The 17,733-nt window shown below is 58.8% G+C and overlaps 1 protein-coding gene across 1 annotated transcript; it reads right to left on the reverse strand.

Moving 5' to 3' along the window:
- Window positions 1-4: 4 nt before the first annotated feature.
- Window positions 5-17,388, reverse strand: PDZD7 (PDZ domain containing 7). The gene is made up of 17 exons (XM_045854425.1): window positions 17,166-17,388; window positions 13,058-13,198; window positions 12,557-12,731; window positions 11,853-12,029; window positions 11,449-11,596; window positions 10,201-10,261; window positions 9,447-9,854; window positions 8,747-8,944; window positions 7,152-7,202; window positions 6,390-6,565; window positions 3,283-3,374; window positions 3,058-3,149; window positions 2,833-2,904; window positions 1,729-2,340; window positions 1,310-1,410; window positions 789-914; window positions 5-488 (listed from the first exon to the last, which is right to left on the reverse strand). The coding sequence occupies exons 1-17, from the start codon at window positions 17,386-17,388 to the stop codon at window positions 369-371; spliced, it is 2,973 nt and encodes a 990-aa protein (XP_045710381.1). The 3' UTR covers window positions 5-368.
- Between the last annotated feature and the right edge of the window lie 345 nt (window positions 17,389-17,733).

Consider the following 17,733-nt stretch of genomic DNA (forward strand, 5'->3'; position numbering starts at 1 on the left):
CTTGCAGAGGTCTGAGTGGGAGAAGGGAGACGGGGAAAGGACAGACCCGGCTGGAAAGCTGAGGCTACTGGGCCACAGCGTGAAGCGGCCTCTCAGGGTTTGAGAAACTAGTCGAGACGTGTGTTCCCTGCACAGAACACACTGCCTGGGACTGGGTGGTGGATGCAGTGACTGAGTCTGGGTCCTTCAGTGCTTGGGAGAATCGAGGGCGGATGGGAGAAAATGCCCGCCAATTCCAAGTTGCAGACCTTGGGTTTCTTGACCCCCTTCCTGTCTTGGGAGGTGAGAAGCAGTGAATGGGTGACACAGGCTGCCTGCCCAGTAGCACCTTGTCCTTGACCCTAAGTTTGTCTGGAAAGGGCAGAGCCTTAGTGACAGCTGGGGAGGGAAGAAAGCAGGGAGATCTGAGCCACCGGGGTGGAGCTTTGGGAGGAGGCAAGGCGAGCAGGAGTGGGAGGTTCCCAAGTCAGAAGGTGAGCTGGTGAGGTCTGGGAGAGGGTGGAAGGATGGCGGGGTCAGCGGGGCAGGTTGGGGGGTAGGTGGGAAGAGTCGGGGGTTAGAACCCGGAGTCTGGAGGGTTGGAGAGGGGACCAGGCTGGGCATCAGCTGGAGGAGCCCGACATCAGTGGGAGCGGTCCGGGTCCCATTGGGAAGGGCACTGAGAGGTTCTGGAAACACGTGGGAGTACCATCAAGGGGTTAGCGGGCTGGGGCATGGTCAGCAGGAAGGGGTTGGTCAGCAAGGGCTGACGAGTTAGAGGGCAGGGGTGGTGGGCTGGGCCCGGGGACCCTGACCACAAGCTCCATGGGCTCCCGAGCCTTGTTTCGGTAAGCCCGGCGGATGGTGTCCACTGCTCGCTGGTGTGTCACCTGCTCCAGGCTCTCTCCATCCACTGCCACCAGCTCGAAGCCAGCCTAGGATGGGAGTGGGAGAATCACAGCCCTCCCTCCTCGGGTCACCCCCTACTCCAGCATCTGACTTCTCACCTCCACCAGCTGGGACACTCCTCCCCGTCTGGATGGAGAAGATGGACAATGGGACTTCTGTGCCTGGAGCTACTGGGGGCTGGGTGGGGCCAGACAATGGCCCTTTGTCCCTTGGGGCAAGGGGTGGAACAGGACAGGCCACCCTCAGGCCCAGGCTAGCGCAAGGGGACAGATTCTCCCCTGGGCTTGCTCATTCCACAGGCCTGACCCCTCCTCCCACGACCTGGCCTGAACATGCCCGGCCAGCAGATGCGCGTGTACCAGCCGCCCCCGCCGGAATTAACTCCAGGCTGAGGGAGGGGACCTGGGTGCACTTCACCCACCTGCAGGGCCCCACTGAGGAAGGCGGCGCCCCCAGGGAAGATCTTTTCTATCTTCACCATGGGCTGCACCTTGGACTCGATGCCCCCCGAGATGCTGATGCCTAGTGAGAGTGAGAAACAGGGTGAGAGTGCACCACACCCCTAAATGCCAGAGGTCCCAAGATAGACCCAGGACCCAGTCACCAAGTCTGGGGCCCAAAACTTTTTCCAAATCCCAATTCTGTCACTACTCAATCCTCAACTTGCTCCAAAATCCTCTGGATCCCAAAGCCCTCAAATCTAGACCCCACCCCCAACCATACTCTAATACCCAGGTTCTTTTCCTAGGCTTAGTTCACTTAGACGCATCCCAACATCAAGCCCACCAGCCTTATCCAAACCCCACAGCCCCCGCCAGGCCCAGCCCCCCTCGGACTCACCCAAGGACTGTTTCATCTTGGACAGCGTGACTGTCCTCAACTCCCCACGAGGGGCCTTTGTGGCTGCTTGCTGGGCTGTCCTGCCGGTTCCATTCGCAGAGGGGCCTTGACTGCCCCCTGCCTTGGCTGCCTGCCCATCCAGAGGTCGTGGCAGAGGGGGCCTGGCCTTCCGAGGCTTGTGGTAGCGCCCGTTGGCTGTGCCGGGGTTGGGGATAGGCACCGGGGATGGGGAGCGCCTACGTCCAGGGGACTTGCCTCGGCCACGGCTGCGGCTGCGGCTGTGGCTGCGGCTGCGGCTCTGGGCCCGGTCCTGGCCCTGGCCCTGGCTCTGGAGAGGGTCTTCTCGAGACAGGGGTTCTGTCAGCAGCCAGTTAGGCCTGGGGGGCCGGGGAGCAACAGGAGGCGGCTGGGGAGGGGGTGTGCAGGTAGTTCGGCGTGAGGCAAAGGCGTCTACTGGCACATCCTGGAGAGGGGGTATCCCTTTATGAGGGTGGCAGGGGGCAGAGGCATCCAGAGAGACCTGGAGGTCCCCCAGCCGCTCCCTCAGCTCCCCATCATCTTCCTCCTCAGGGAAGCCATTCGCAGGCAGCAGGTAGAAGCCTCCACGGCTGTCTGGGGAAGAGGGCCAAGGTCAGGCCGCCCTCTCCTCACTAGCCCAGACCACCTTGCCAGACCCCAGTCCTTGCCTTTGTCCCTGTAGGGCCTGGGAGACCCAGGCCCGGGTTGCTCAGGCCTGTAGGGGCACTGCCCATGTTCCACTGCAATAGTAGTTTAACACTTTCTGTTGTAAGAGTTTTGTGTTAATGTATCTAAGAAAAAATATGACTCACACACCAAGCTGATGAGTTCTTGGAGATTATTGCAGAGAATGAGAAGACTGGATTTAAAAAGGGAGTGGGTTTAAAACCGATCATTAGGTAAATAATGGCAGTGGTGGCTGTGACAGGAAAGGTTCTGACGGATGAGGGCTTCCCTTCAGGGCACCGCACACCCCTCTGAACCGCAGCACCGCAGTCCCTGCCGCAGGGACCAAAGAGGGCCTGCTCTCCCCCCCAGTGCCCCCATGGGTGTGCCCCCTCCCCGGGCTCTGGGACTCTGACTGACCAGGCACAGGGGTGACGAGGTGACGCTTGGGTGGTGTGTCCTGCCGAGCTGGCCGCAGGGCTGGAGGCCGTACTGGTTGGAGAGAAGAGGTCAGCAGCAGGGCCCTGCTGCTGGGCTCCCTGACGGGCACAGCTGAGAGGGCTCTGCCCCCTTTCCAGTGGGATATGCCTCCCGCACCCCCACCTGGGGTTCAGGACCCGCAAGACCCGCCCCCCAGCTGCTGACCTGCCCGGCTCTTTAGGGCCTCAAAAGCCTCCAGCTCCACAGGCATCACCATGCTGTCAAAGCGGCCCAGGTCTGTGGGGGCCACCACACTCCTGGGGGAGGACCAGATGGGGGTGGGCAAGGGCTCAGTGCTGGAGTTGCCTGGGGGCTTCAGCCCTGAGAAGGTTGGGGGCAGTATCAGGGGCGCCCTTCCTGCCCAAGCCCCTTCCTACTCCCCCCTCCCACCTGATGTCCCGCAGCAGCAGCAGCTTTGCGGGCTTGTCCAGAATGGCCAGCAGGGGCCTCACCAGGTCCTCCACTCCGCCCTCATGCACGTACTGCGGAGAGAGGCACCACGGGTCAGGTAGCGGCAGAGGCTCCCAGAGCTGGGCGTGGGGACGCCTGGGTATGCCGCCACCCCCACGTTTAGGAAAGGTTCTCCCGGTCCCCAAGCTGTCCACAGGATGTCTTATCTTGGTAACTAGGTGGCAGCCTGCAACAAGAATAACAGACTTGTGACAGCAAGGACAGCTTTGGGACAGGCACTTTTCCAAGCCTTTTACACATGTCTCTCCTTTAGTAACCGGCCCGAGAGATGACATTATTTATTACCGGTTTGCAGATGAAGAAACTGAGGCTCAGAGAAAAGGACTTTGCCAAGGCCACACAGATAAGGAAGTACGAAGAGGGGCTGAAACCTGAGAGGTTTGGCTCTCGCCTACTCTGCACCGGAAAAGGATGTGCAGGGAGTGGACTCTCCTCCCCACCCCCACCTTCCAAGCCGAAGGAAGGAATTTGAGCCAAAAACTAGTCTGTGGGCCTGGCTGGGCCAACATTTGTCTGTACACAGACCTACAAATTAGGCTTTGTTCAGGGCTGGGATGGGGACCTTGGGGAAGAGGTGGCCCTACAGACAGCCTCTCCAGTCAGTGCTCAGGGTGGTGGAGGCCCTTCTGCCTGGCACTGCCAGGATGCCTGCCACCAGGCACACGCCACCTACGCAGACAAATTGGCAAACTGAACACTGGGAGCCACCATAGTGGGCAGCATACCGCCCCCTGGTGATGAAAGGGAGACTCGTCCTGATTCAGGGACACAAACACAGAGCATCCTGTAGGGGCATAGACAGAGAAAGAGCATGCCCTGGTGGTCAGAGTGAGACAGTAAAAAAAATCTGGAAATAAATAAAAGATAAGCTTATGTGTGTGGCCTTAAACCACACACAAAGTTACAGGGATTCACACATATACGTAAAGAGAATTCACCCCCAGAGAATCATATATGTGCACATACTTCAAGTTCACAAACCTGCATTCAGCACCCACTAAGTGCCAGGCTGTGTGTACTGGAGGGTGACAGTGGGGACACAATAATGAAGACTCTGTTCCAGATCTTCAGGAACTCAGTCTAGTGGGAATGAGGGGCAGAATGAGCCTTGTGCCCCAGTTGACTACAAACCACTGACAGAGGGAGTCTCAGAGGAGGGTGGGAAGATCAGGGTAGGCTTCATGGGAGCGGTGGCATTTACACTGACTTTTTTTTTTATATACACTGACTCTTAAGGATAAATTCAGGGATCCGTGAAAGCTGGAGAAAGGGCTCTGAGGGTGATGTGGAATAACTGGTAGATAGAAGTTTAACTTGACCGGGGGTTACACAAAGGGCCTCCATGTAGGCAGTGCAGGTTGTGACGACAGTGTGAGTAGCGTCCCTGAAGGAAGCTGTGCAGCTCCCAGCCTGTGTAAACCCTTGTGGTGGCCCGGGGAAGATGATGGTGTGGTGATGTGGTGACTGTAGGAAAGCTGAGGTTAGTGGGTTGGGGGTCAGACCAGGGAGGGCCTTGGGTGTGAGAGTAAGGAACTTGCACTCCATTCTGTCAAAGAGGTTACAAGGGGGCTGGGGAGTGTGAAGTGATCAGAGAGGTGGTTTGTAATTCCTGGCCTGGTGGCTGGGGTGCGGTGGCTAAGAAGAGGATGGAAAAGGGCTCGGGGCCACACATCAGAATCAGTAGGGGAGCTTCACTCATCTTTTGGGCCACCCCTGACGGTCTGATCTCTTGGTGTGGGTAGGGCTTGGGTCAGGTTTAGGTGGTATTCCGAGCTCCCCAGGTGGGGACATATTCAGAGGCGTAGCTTGGATCGAGTAGGAGGAGCTGAGGGCAAGGGCAAAAGAGCCAATAAAGAAACAAACACAGAGCCCCACCTAGTGGCTACAGCCCAGAGTTGCAGGCTTTTGGAGGCTGGTACACACTACCCCACTGAGTGCTGTGAGCTGATCACCACACTGACTCTAACCCAAAGGCCCTTAGCTGCCCCTAACAAGCACTCCGTCACAAGGGGCCCTGCTGTAATCCAGGCCTTGGTAAAGGGATGCACGCATTACCACGTCTCAGTCTCCAGGTGACACATACATGCCTTAGCCAGACACAAGCACATTCGCACACAGATACATACAGTTAAGTTGACACAAAGCCAGGTAGCCCACAGACAGACAAATGCTCACATCACACAGACATACGACGCAGCCCCACCCTGACCAAGGCGAGGGAGTGGGGCATCCGCAAACCGTTTTCTGACTCTCAGAGCGCCCTTACACACAGGCTCACGTGGAACCCATCCCAGAAACCTGGAGTTTCTTGAGACAGTGGGAAGCCCTAGGTACTGGAGAGGGCCTTCCCACACTCCTGGAGAGGGTGACCTGTGCCTCCTGTAGTCTCCCCAACATTCAGTCTACAAAGGCTTCCTTAACCCTAACCTCCCCTTCTCCCAGGGCCCTCTGGTCTGTCTGAAGCAGAAGGGAACAGAGAACAACAGAGCAGGTGTTGGGGAGGTTTGGGCTGAGTGTGTGAGTGCATGTGCTCCGGGGGCACAAGGGATTGTTTACTTGTGCCAGGCCTGTTGGCTGCCCCAGGAGCACAAGGAGGCACGGGGATGGGCTGGGGTTTAAAGGAGAAGGGAGCAGGTGACTGCAGGGACTCATGTCCCCAACTCATCATCTGATTGACTCCTTCTCTCCTCAGCTTAAATGCCACCTCCTCAGGGAGGCCCTCCCAGACCACATCTGATTTGTGCCTCTTGGATTATTTTCCCAGGTTCTTTTCCTTCACAGCACTTCGCGTGATTTCTCACTGTGGTTGTTTAGGTTCTGGTTATTATCTGACTCCCCTTCTCGGTTGTGAGCTCAGTGTGTATGTGCCAATGTGTACGTGTGACAGGGGTGGCTTCTGCTTTTAGTGACCACTGTCCTCAGAGTGTTGAACCCAGATACTGGCCAGCAGGCAACAGTCGGAATGGATGAGGGTCTGGGTGAGCGAGTGACCATGTGCTGGGGATGGGGGCGGGCCGGAGGCTCACCCGGGAGCAGTGGCGGGTGATGGCCAGCACCTCGTCATCAGTCAGCAGCCGCCGGGCCAGGTCCTGAATGAGGGACCGTCGGCTCTCCCAGGCCTGCACCTGCTCATCCACATTGGGCAGCTGGCTGGAGGGGCTCCCAGACCTGGCAGAGAGCAGGGCCCGGCCCCTCTCCCGGTCTGCAGGGCGGGAGCAAAGGGATACGATGAAGGAGCCTGGAGCCACCAGGAGAGGAGGTAGGGGCTTCCCTAAAGGGGGATCAGACTCCAGGACAGGCTGGCTGAGAGGCCGAGGCGCACCTGACGGAGTTCGGGCCAAGCCCAGGTGCTCCCCACCATGGTCTCCTGTGCTGATCTGCCCACCAGTGGAGCTCACCCCCGGCCCCTCCGCCCCCCAACACAGACCCCTATACAGTCTATTCCTTGAGGGAGTCCTGACCTCAGGGTCCCTGGGTCCCCCAACATACACTGTCATGCTAGTCTGGTCCCCATTGACGTTCTCAGACTGGCTTTTTCATCTCCCCCAGGTCTGTCTTTGGGAGTCAAGCTCCTCAGTCCCCAAACATATACCCCAGTATCTGCCTACAACCGTATCTTTACCAGTCCGGTTCTTTTACCCGCCCCCAGCATGCACCGCTGCATCTGCCTGATTCCCCATGCTTGGTCTCAGCTGAGTTCAGCCCAGTGCCCCTGAGCTGCCCCTAACATGCACCCCGTCAGCAGCTCTGCTGTAAACCAGGCCTCGGTAAAGGGATGCACGAATTACCACGTCTCAGCCTCCAGGTGACAAACTTCTGCACAGGTCCCGCTCCCCCTGCTGAGAAGAAGAAGGCTCAGCAGCAGGCCCTGGCCCCAACCTGAGAATGGGGTCGGGCATTTCGGGCTGGCGGGACCCCTGGCTGGGGTGCAGAGTTCAGGCTGGAAGGAGTGAGACGAGGAGGTAGGAGGCCAGGCCGTGCTCGGGCTAAAGGGCTTCATTTATGGGCAATGGTGAGCCAGTGAGGGATCTGGATCAAGAGAGGGTGCAGTCTGGGCTCTGCTTGTAGAGATTCATTTGGAAGCAAATGCATGGAGACGAGAACCCTAGGGACAGTTCGGGGGAGCACCTACCTTCAGCAGACAAAGAGAAAAAAGAGCCTTTGAAGGAGAGAGAGGGGTGGCCAGAGAGACGGGAGGAGAAGCAGGAGAGAGCAGGGCCCTGGGGGCTGTGGAGAGAGAGATGGGTTGAGGAAGGGAAGCCGGCCTGCCCTTATTTGAAGGGATTTTCTCTCACAGGGGACTGTCACCTTGAGACCCCAGGAAGGGGGAGGGCCCAGTTCCTCATCCTCTGGTTGATTTTGCTTACCCAACATCCACTCTCCCTTCTGGAGCAGCACCTCGAGTTCACCCAGGGACCCCCATTCTCGGTGCACGTGCCCCAGGGCGGGCACCTACCCTGGCTGGTTGATTAAAGACTTTCTCCCTCCTACATCCCAGTGATTTGTTGGACATGTGGTCCCAGCCGGGCCAATGAGAGCCTGAGACTTCAGCAGGGGCTAGTTAAGGAGAAGCTCTCTTTTCCTTGTGTTGCCAAGCAACAGTGGCCATCTTAGCTCAAGTGGGCAAAGCGTGCATGATGCTGAAGCCAACCCAGGGAAAGGGAACCAAGAGACGGAGGGGCAGGTGTCTGATGAGATTGTTTAAATCTTTAGATCCAGCTTAAATCAGTAGCTGAGCCAAGAAGTGCTTTTCAAAGCTTGTTTGGGCTGAGTTTCTGACACAGGCAACCCAAGAGTCAACTCATCTAATCTTGGCCCAGCCCCTGACCCTCACCTGGGAGAGGCGAGGCCCGGTGTGCGGGCGCTGGGGAAGCCCCTGGCCTGGGTGAAGCCTGCTGCGGCCCTTCTGCCTGGGCCCTGATCTAGAAATGGCCTTGCTCAAGGATGGTTCTAGAACTGGGTGGGGCTTGTGGATTCTGGCCAAGGGAGATGAAGCCAAATATTCTAGGAAAAGAGTGTCCTTCCCTCTCCTCTGCACCAGGAGTGGAGGGATCAGACCCAAGGTCTTCCACTTCCTGCTGCGCTGGGACTCTATCAGCTCTCCGTCCTGTACAGTGGGTGGGTGAGGCAGTATTACAATGGCCACTACATTTTCCGGGCACCTGATGTGTGGCAGACAATGCCCTAAGTGATGAACACATACTCATTCACTTATTCCTCACTATTCATAAAGATACAGGTGTTGTTACTCCAATTTCACTCATGGGGAAACTGAGGCTCACAGGGTGGGGCGGTCACTCACAGCTAGTGTGAGGCAGTGTGGGGCTGGACGCCAAAGCGGACTTGGCCTCCGACCTCCCTGCCTGCCTAGCCCAGCCCTTACCTTTCTCCACGTCCAGGCGAGGGCGCGGCTTGGCCGGGCTCCCTCGCTCCAGCGTCCAGGCCTCTCTACGCCCGTCCCCTGCCAGTCGCCCCTGCCGCCCTCCCTTGAAGAAGAGGTTCATCAGTGTCTTGGAGCGCTGCAGGGCCCCCTTCTCCCCAGAGGACCCCGACTTCTCCTTCTTCCGCTGCTTCTTCTCCTCTGCAGACACGAGGAAGCACCCGGGGGGCTGGAGGGGTGGGCAGAAGGGAAGGACCAGGGGAGGGGGTGTGGGGAGGGGCAGAAAGAAGGGAGAGTAGGGGGCAGACAGGATCTGCAGCTGTGTGGGGAGGCAGGGGTCGGGGGGGGGGTGCAGGTCCTCCTCCAACTTTCCATCCCCTTCACCCCATAGCTACAGCTATGGAGAAATAAATGGGGGCTGGGGGGTGGGCGGTGTGGACAGATCTGGGCACTCCAGGCTGGGGAGAGCTTGGCTGGGGCTCTCTTGGGGCCCAGAGCTGACTGGACCTGGGGCTGGGACTGAGAGTGGATTCCAGGCCTGGGACTAATGTGAAAAGCGCACCAGGGCAGGGTCTGAGTGCGTTCTGGGGCTGAGGCTGGGTCAAGGCCTGGGGCAAAGGGAAGTTTGGGACCCAGGACAGGGCCTGAGAGGTGTTGCACCCAGGGCTTCGGAGAGAAGAGCAGCCACCCATCTCCCACGTACCCCACAAGGTCAGGTGGCTCTGGGAGCGCGTGATGGGCGGCCGGGGTCGGCTGAGGGCCAGCAGCAGGGCAGTCTTGGGGGACTCCGAAAGAGCAGAGTCAAGGCGGCGGGCGGTTGAGGGTCCATCGGAGCGGATGGCCGTGTCCCTGAGGATGACCGTGGGCCGCACGCTGCACCAGGTCTCCACGCGGCCCCCCACGTCGGGGTCTGTCTGCATGGCTGTGTCTGCCCGCCCCCAGCCAGGCCCACGGCTGCCGGGCTCCTCCAGCCCCAGGCAGACGTCCATGCGGTCAGAGGGCAGGGAGCCGGAGCCCTCGGCGGAGCTGTAGGGGGCGCTGGAGGCATATGAGGAGACGCTGGAGCTGCTCTCAGAGGCCTGGGACAGCTGCTGCAGCACCCCGTTACTCACTGTGGGCAGGGAGAAGGCAGGGATGTCTCGGGGGTCTGGCCGGGTTGCTTCAGGGCCCTGCCAGGCTTGCAGACCATCCCTGGGCTTGGGGGTTTGGGGAGCATCCAGCAGCAGCCAAGGTTGACAGCACGGGATCTGGGGACCTGGCTGCTGAGCACCCTGCCAGCAGGATGAGACCTTGGGGAAGTCACTTCTCCTCCACCTACCCCCTTGGGACTCCAGACCCCAGGCAAGCACTGCTCAGAGGAGGAGAGCCCAGGCCCCGTCCGGGCAGTGTACAATCCCAGCAAGGTCTTGGTGCCCCCGCCCATTTATTCTTCAACCCTGGGGGCCTGAGCCACTTACGTCGGTCCAGCCAACAGTACTCAGAAACCATCTCCTTGTAGGCAGGGTACCGGCCACTCTCCTGGGGGCAGGCATGGTGGGCAGAGGAGGGCATGGGAGTGGGTCGGGAGGGAGAGTGAGAATGGGGAGTGACAGCAGGAGAGCGCATTCTCAGCCCCCCACTCTCCTTCATCACACTCTAGCCACCCGGGCCACGTTATTTCCGAATGTGCGAAGTTCCTCTGTGCCTCAGGGCCTTTGCACTTGCTGCTGTCCCCTCTGATCGGGTTCTCTTCCTTCAGCTCCTCTGTGGCTAACTCCTCCCTTTTCAGGTGTCACCTCCTTAGACAGGCCCGCTCTGACACCCAACCCCGGCTACAAGGGTCTACCTAAATGACCCTCGCTGTTAATTTTCTGATAGCATTTGTCACAATCTGCAGGTGTCTAGTTTATTGGTCTGTCTGCCCCCAGTAGCAGAGACCTTGTCTTGTTCACTGTTGTAACCTCAGTCCCTGGCATAGTGGCTGGCCACCATATAGTAGGTACTTAAAAATGTTGAATGAATGGATGAATGAATGAACGAATGAATGAAGGGCAGAGTGGGAGTAAGGAGGAGGCTTTGGGATCATTTGAGAAGGACAGGCAGAAATGGAACGTGGGAGAGGTGGGAAACAGAGGCGGTGGGGGGCAGGGGTGGGGAGGGGGCACCGAATGGGGAAGTGGGTGAGGGGCTGGGAGGAGGAAGGAGGGTTGGCTAGGATGAGGCACTGGGGACAGCGGGCGGCACACCCCTCGGCAGCTGGAGTGAGAAGGACCTGATCGCCGGCAAGTGTGAGGCCCCCATCAATAATGGATCCAGCTGCCTCCCCTGCAACCCGATCTCTGGCCCCAGCCCAGCTCCTCTTGCCCTGTACCCTGAGGATGCCCACCACTGGGTCCCGCCCAAGGCCACAGCCTCCACCCCGCCCTTCTGACAGGGACACGTGTTCCTTTAACTCCTAGGCCTCCAGCACTCACGTGAGGGGGCACTGCCCCAGACACCTGAGGGCAGGCCCGGAACCAGGCCCTGCTACTGGCCGGGTCCCCAGTCACTTTTCCTCTCTGAGCCTCAGTTTCTTCTTCCGCAAAATGGGAACGATGCCTGTCCTACCTCTCACGTGTCTGTGACAAAGTCAAACTGCGGAGCACGGGGTGTCCGTAAGTACCGGCATGCTCTAGGAAGCCCTTCCTACGGTCTGGCCGCTCCCTGCCTCCCACGGTCCTGCCCACCTTGATGGTCAGCATGATGTGCGTCTGGCCCTTCAGCACCTCCACGGCCTGGCTGTGGCTGATGTCGTCGAACCTGACACCGTTGGCCGCCAGGACCTGGTCTCCCACCTTGATGCCATTTTCCTCAGCCAGCCCACCGTGGTCCACTCTGCGGTCAGACGGACAGCAGTCTGGTGGGGCCCCTGGCCTGCCCTCCCTCACACCGTAGATGCCCCAGTCAAACTCCTTGGCCATCCTCTTGGTGACCCCCGCCCCCCTCGGCAGATCCCACCCTTGACCCAGGCCCTCATTTGAACGTGTAGTTGGCCGGGCCTCACTTGCTCACCTGTCCCCAGGTCCCAGCCCAGGCCCCATCCAAGCCCCATTCCCTACCCTACCCACTTCTCTCCCTGCCCAGGCCTCACTTGGACACGTAGATGCCCAGGCCAAACTCCTTGCCCCCGCGGATGTTGAAGCCCAGGCAGAAGTCGTCAGAGGTTGTGTAGAGGTGAACGATGCGCCGCACGCCATCCTCTGAGCTGCTCTCGGACGGCGTGGAACTGCACTTCTCCACCACCAGCCGCCGATTCACCACGTCCACCCTGGGCGGCAGCAGGGGGCCCTCAGCCTGGGCCCCCATCTGCCACCACCCCCCACCCTCCTTCCCACAGTCCTGCGACTGCATGGGAAAGGGGGGGCTGCCGTTGGGGGACTGCCAGGCCTAAGATCTTCAGTGGGACACAGATTAACCAAATCTAGGAAATCACCTACTCTCCTCGTTTTATTGAGCAGCTACAATGGGCCAGACCCATGTCAAACCCTCACAGGCCCATGAGGAAGAGGTGCTGTTACTGTGTTAAACTCTCAGCTGCAGCAGCCGCAGCACAGGGGCAGGGCCTCTGGGGGCTGGGAGAGCAGAGCCGTGGGGAGCAGGGCTGGGGGAGAGGCATGGCCGTTTCTCCTCTCAAGGTCGGCCTTTAGGATCCCTGTGTTCCCAGCCCTAGGAGTCGGGAGCAGCAGAAGCCGCGCTAGCCAGGCCCATGCAGAGCCCTGTGCCCTCAACCTCTCCTGCTGTGGCTGTGGGTGGGGGCTCAGGGGCAGGGGAGGTGGGTGGGTCAGGCCTTCTCACCACGTGGTCTTCTCCTTGGAGAACTTGATGCCCGGCACGCGGCCCATGCGCCTCACCATCATGTGCAGGCGGCTGCTGCCGGTCAGGACCTTCACGGCGCTGCCCATGGTGGTGCTCTCCAGGCTCAGCCCGTTCACCTCTGTGATCTTGTCCCCCACACACAGGCCAGCGCGCTCTGCACCAGGGGACAGAGGTGGCTGGCATGGGCCACTCGGGAGAAGTCCTCCACTGTGAGGCCGAGCCCCCATCAGACCAGGCTCCCTGGGGCAAAACTTCTTCCCCGAGATTGGGGATCCCCAGGTTGGGTATGAGTGCCCCATGCTAGACTAGGGACCTGTCCAGGAGCCTGCCCTGCCCTGGGAGAGGGCCCGTCTCTCCATCAGATCAGGCCGCCCAAAGCTAAGGGCCCTTCCTCCGGTCCCTGACAACAGCACCTCCGCACCCCACCGAGATGAGGCCACATACGCCCCCCAGGACCTCACCTGTTGGGGCCCCGCTCACCTGCACTGCTGCCGGCCTCCACCTTGCTGACGAAGATGCCCAGGCCGTGCTCAGAGCCGCCCCGCACACTGAAGCCCAGCCTCCCCGCTGGGCTCTTCTCCACCCGGACTGCGTGGATGATGTCGCTCTCGTCACTGTTGGCTGTGGGGGTGGGGACACAGGCATGACCCTCATGCCTATTCTGGGCACAGTAGACCCCTATGTTCTCCAACTTGGGCCTGAAAGAGCGGGGTAGCTGAGCACAGTCACCCAGGGACCTACATGGGGGAGGGCAGCCAATATCTGAGTTTCCTGTGGGTGGTTCTGAGACTACAGGCTAGCCTCAAAGCAGACAGGACCGGGCTCCGTGTGGGAAGATGCTAAGATGCTGTTCTCTTTCCTTCATAATATAAGTGTGTGTGTGTGTGTGTGTGTGTGTGTGTGTGTGTGGTGCTTCGTAAGCTTCCCATGCCCATTGGCCTGGGATAAGCCAAATACCTGAAAATGATGGTGCTCTGAGGACAACAAGATGGATAGAAAAGAGGTCCAGGAACCTATTCCACGGGGCACAGTTGAGGGAGTCTGCACTCCTCAGCGGAAGTGAGTGCGTTAGCTCTATCTTCAAACAGCCGAGGAGCTGGTCTGTGGAAGCTATCAGATGTGTTTGACTATGCAGCCCAGAGGGCGGAACGAAGCCCACGCAGTGGAGTTAGATGGGGACCCACCGGGCAAGGGAAAACTTGCGAAAACTTCCATCTCAGACAATGGGATGAGTTTTCCAGGAGGGAGAGTGAGTTCCTCACTTTTGGAGGCATGCAAGCTGACCCTCAGTAAATCCCCGCCTGGGAGGTTGCGGAAGGACCCCCGAGGTGTTTCTGTCTCTTAAACTCAGGGATCGTGGAGGTAAGGGCTCTGAGAGCTGCCTGACTGTGTGAAGAAGGAAAGCTCAAACCACACACTGTCGCAGCAGGTGCCCAGAGCCCAGAATGGTGCTCCTCATCCATGCTGGAGAGAGCCAGAGGAGGAGGGTCCCTGGGCCCTGGAGTTGTTGGGGAAGGTTTCTCGGAGGACAAAGGTGGGTGGAATTTGGATGGGGGAGGGGAGGCACTGATGAAGGGATGGAGCGAGGCAAGACTCAGAGGTGGGTCCTTGGGGAGACCTTTTGTTTGGAGAAAAGTGTAAGACTTCCTTCCCTCTCTGTCTCTCTGTCTACACACACACACACACACACACACACACACACACACACCCTTCTGTTTGATCTGAGTGGGAAATCAGGTTACAGTGCATGCCTGGGAAAGCTCAGGAAGAAATCCCCACGGGCAGGCAGCCGTGGCAGGGGTGGTGCACAGCAGAGATGTGGGGATCCTGGGGCTTCCTTGCTGACTCTCCGCACAGGTTTTGGGACCTTTACATCCCGGCCAAGGAGCCTTTTGCTCTGCCGTTCATCAACTCCCTTACTCCTCAGTCCATCCCTGGGGTGTCCCTAGGGCCCCTGGCCAGCGGGATGCCAGATTTGGGGATTTGAGCCTAAGAGCTTAGAGCATCTGAGGTGGGAACCTTCTCTCCCTCCACTGTCCTAGCCCCGGTCACCAAGCTCTCTTTCCAGGCCCGATGCAGCCTCCTCCCTTTCCCCTACTTCTGCTCTTGCCCCCTCTAATCCGTTCTCTGCACGGTGGCCAGGGTCAGCTTTTCTAATAGATTGTGTCTTTCCCTTGATTAAAATTTTCAATGCCTGCCCCTGCTTCTAGAAGGAATCCCACACCCCTCCCTTCCTGGGCTTTCCTCTGCCTAGCGCTCTCCCCTCGCCTCTGGCCTCCTTCCCGGCCCCCCCCCCCCCCCCCCCCCCCCGGGGCTTTGGCCACATCGACCTCTTTCCTGTTTCTCTCTGGGCCAAACCTTTCGGTGTCCCCTCTGAGATACTCCTGCCTAGACCTTCAAAGCCAGCTCCCGTGGCTCAGGCCCTGCTGACTCAGACACCACCGCCACCTTCTCTGGAAGCTGGAGTCCCCTACCTAAGGAAGTCCCTCCCTCCTCTGGGAAAGTCTGTTCCAGTGGTTCTCAAGATGTGCTCCCCCGACCAGCAGCACCAGCAGCACCAGCAGCAGTGCCTGGGAACTTATTAAAGATGCGAATCCTCAGCCTTCACCTCACACTCACAGGATTGGAAGCTCTGGGTGTAGGACCCAACAATTGTCTTTTAACAAGCCCCCCACCCCCGGCAATTCCAAAGTTTGAGAAATACTACACTATCATACCATCTGGATTAGTGCCTTCAAGATTCTTACCTCCTTTCTCATCATTTGTAGACTATTATTCATCTTCTGTCTCCTTTCACTAGACTGTGAGCTCAGCCCCGGTAGGGACTTCATAGTCCTTCTCCACCAACACGCCCCCAGTGTGCTGCTCAGCACCTGGTACTCACTAAGCAGTTTTTGAATAAATGAAAGAATAAATGGATGGATGAATGGATAAATGAATGAGCTAGCAGAGTGAGGAGAAAGGGCTGGTCTGGATTGAAGATAATGCAATTTCTCTGGGATCCACTGTGTCTGAGCAGCTGGTGGCACTTCATGGGGTGATGTGAATGGCAGTGTTCCCCTTCCCACTGTGTCTCCCTTATCAGTTACTCTAGGCCCCTGAGTGGCCCAGTGAATACATGGGGGAGGGGTTCTAGGCTGCAGTGAGTCAGGAGGTATGTGTGCTCAGGCGGAGGGGAAGATTCTGAGTTCAGGGACTCCCAGCTCAGAGAGACTAAGGGCCAGCAGGTCAGAGCAAAGCCCGTGGACATGGCGTGTGCGGTGTGTATGTGGTGTGTGTGAGAGGTACAGCACAATGGGCAGTACCTCTTTAATATAATAGGACTTGCAAGGGCAGCGTTACAGTGCTCCCCTCCCCCTCCGTGCCTGTAGCTCCTCTGAGGACTCCTGCTCCATGACCAGAATGACAGTGGTGACCCTCAGCAGTGCCCTGCTGTTCACCCTGTGTGGATGATGGGGGTGAGTTGCTGGACCACTAGTTCAAGCCTAATCTCTGAGCAACGTGCTCCACCCCTGCCCCAGGGATGTCCAGCTGGGTCAGAGGGAGGAGCGGGGTCTGCAGAGTCCTGTCTGGGGCTCAGCCAAGGCACTCTGCAGGCCGAGAGACAGGAGGGGAGCTGGAGATGTTTATCTGGTCCTGTCCACAGAAAGCTCAGGTGCTGGGGCTCCATGCTTCCCTGCTGCCATTCAAGGTCCTGCTTTGCTCATCTGCTCTCCGTTGCCTCACACCTGTCACTGCAGCCAGGCTGTCTCTTAAGTGCCTGCCCATTGTGCTCCATGCTTTCCACTTCCATCCTTTGTCTGTGATACCTCCGCTCCATCAGCAGCTGCTCTCACTGATGTCTCCAAGCCCTGCTGCCCTGTAAATTTCTGAAAGTGAAGATTGAATCCTATTTCCCTCTAGATTCCCTGCAGGATCTAACTGGGGCTGGTACAGAGTCCATGTGCAATGAAATGGGGTTAAGCATCTACACAAGTTTCACTCTCCCATCCTTCCCTGCCCTGGCCTGGGGCACCCTCCCTGACCCTCCCCACTCTTCTAAACATCTGCTACCTTATCTCCATTTCCTTCCTTTCGCATGCGAAGCCTTTCATTCTGCCTGCCCGTGTGGGCACTGGCTCCACACAGCTCAACACAGAGCTGGTCACACAGTGGGCTGGTTGATGGAGGATGCCCGCTGTCTTGCACATGCCCCAGGGCACACACAAAGGGGTTCGGACAAAGGCGGAGCCCATGAAATGGAGGGGCCAGGACCCTGCTTCACTGGGGGGTCCGCATACCACACACACACACACACACACACGCACGCACACACACACACACACACACACACACACACAATGCTGTTCCCTGTCACCAGGCCCTATTGCCCACCTCTGACCTCGCTACAATCTTGGAGACCTGAAGGACTGGCCTGAAGGAGAACAACAGTAGATGAGGAAGAGCGTGGGTTGCCAGAAGCCCCTCATCTTTAAGACTCGCATCTCTTGAGTCTCCCCACCCATAGGGGGCTCTTCCTCTTTCTACTCAGCGTGGTTGTCCTCTCCCCCCACCCTCTGCTACGGCGGCGGCTGGGCCCCGCCCCCACCTTCGATGGGGGAGTTGATGAGGATGACACGGCCCATGGGCGACGAGGCTCGGATTCCGCGGGGGGGCCCATTCAGCAGCCGCTGTTGCTTCCTCAGCAGGTATCGCGTTGCGGAGCCTGAGTCGCTGCCCAGGTGGCCTCGGGAGGAGAGGGAGCTCAGGGAGCCAGAGCTTAGGTCTCCAAAGCCCAGTGGGTCGAAACCCACTGAAAAACCGCGCGCCATTGCGGCTAGACTAGAGGTCCAGAAGGAACCTGCTAGCCCTTGAGAGGAGGGCCCTGCGTGCTATGGGCACCATGAGACTTCTGGGCACGACTGGGGGTCCCAGTGGATGGGAGCCCCCACCTCCGCTGCCTCTCTGGAGTGTGCACTCGAGGCCTGTGCAAGAAGAGGGGTGTGTGTGAGGAGAGTGTGAATGCTGCCTCCCAGAATGTCCACCCCTTCCCCTGGTCTGAGCACCCTGCTCTCTCATGTCTTGGACCCCTCTCTCTCCCACCCCTGGCAAAAGAACCATCCAGTCCAGGCACCATCAGGGACTTTGGGAGCCATTCACACAAGGCGAGTGGGAAG

The sequence above is a fragment of the Phyllostomus hastatus genome, unplaced genomic scaffold (genome assembly GCF_019186645.2).
Source record: "Phyllostomus hastatus isolate PE091 unplaced genomic scaffold, TTU_PhHast_1.1 phas_scaffold_1066, whole genome shotgun sequence".
Taxonomy (NCBI): Eukaryota; Metazoa; Chordata; class Mammalia; order Chiroptera; family Phyllostomidae; genus Phyllostomus; species Phyllostomus hastatus.

Excerpts from the sequence above, each read along its gene's own strand:
- PDZD7 (XM_045854425.1), bottom strand. The coding sequence starts at position 17,388 with ATGGCGCGCGGTTTTTCAGTGGGTTTCGACCCACTGGGCTTTGGAGAC. Across the intron at positions 13,199-17,165 it reads CATCAACTCCCCCATCGAAG|CCAACAGTGACGAGAGCGAC; the intron begins GTGGGGGCGGGG and ends CCACCCCCACAG. Across the intron at positions 12,030-12,556 it reads TCCAAGGAGAAGACCACGTG|GGTGGACGTGGTGAATCGGC; the intron begins GTGAGAAGGCCT and ends GCTGCCGCCCAG.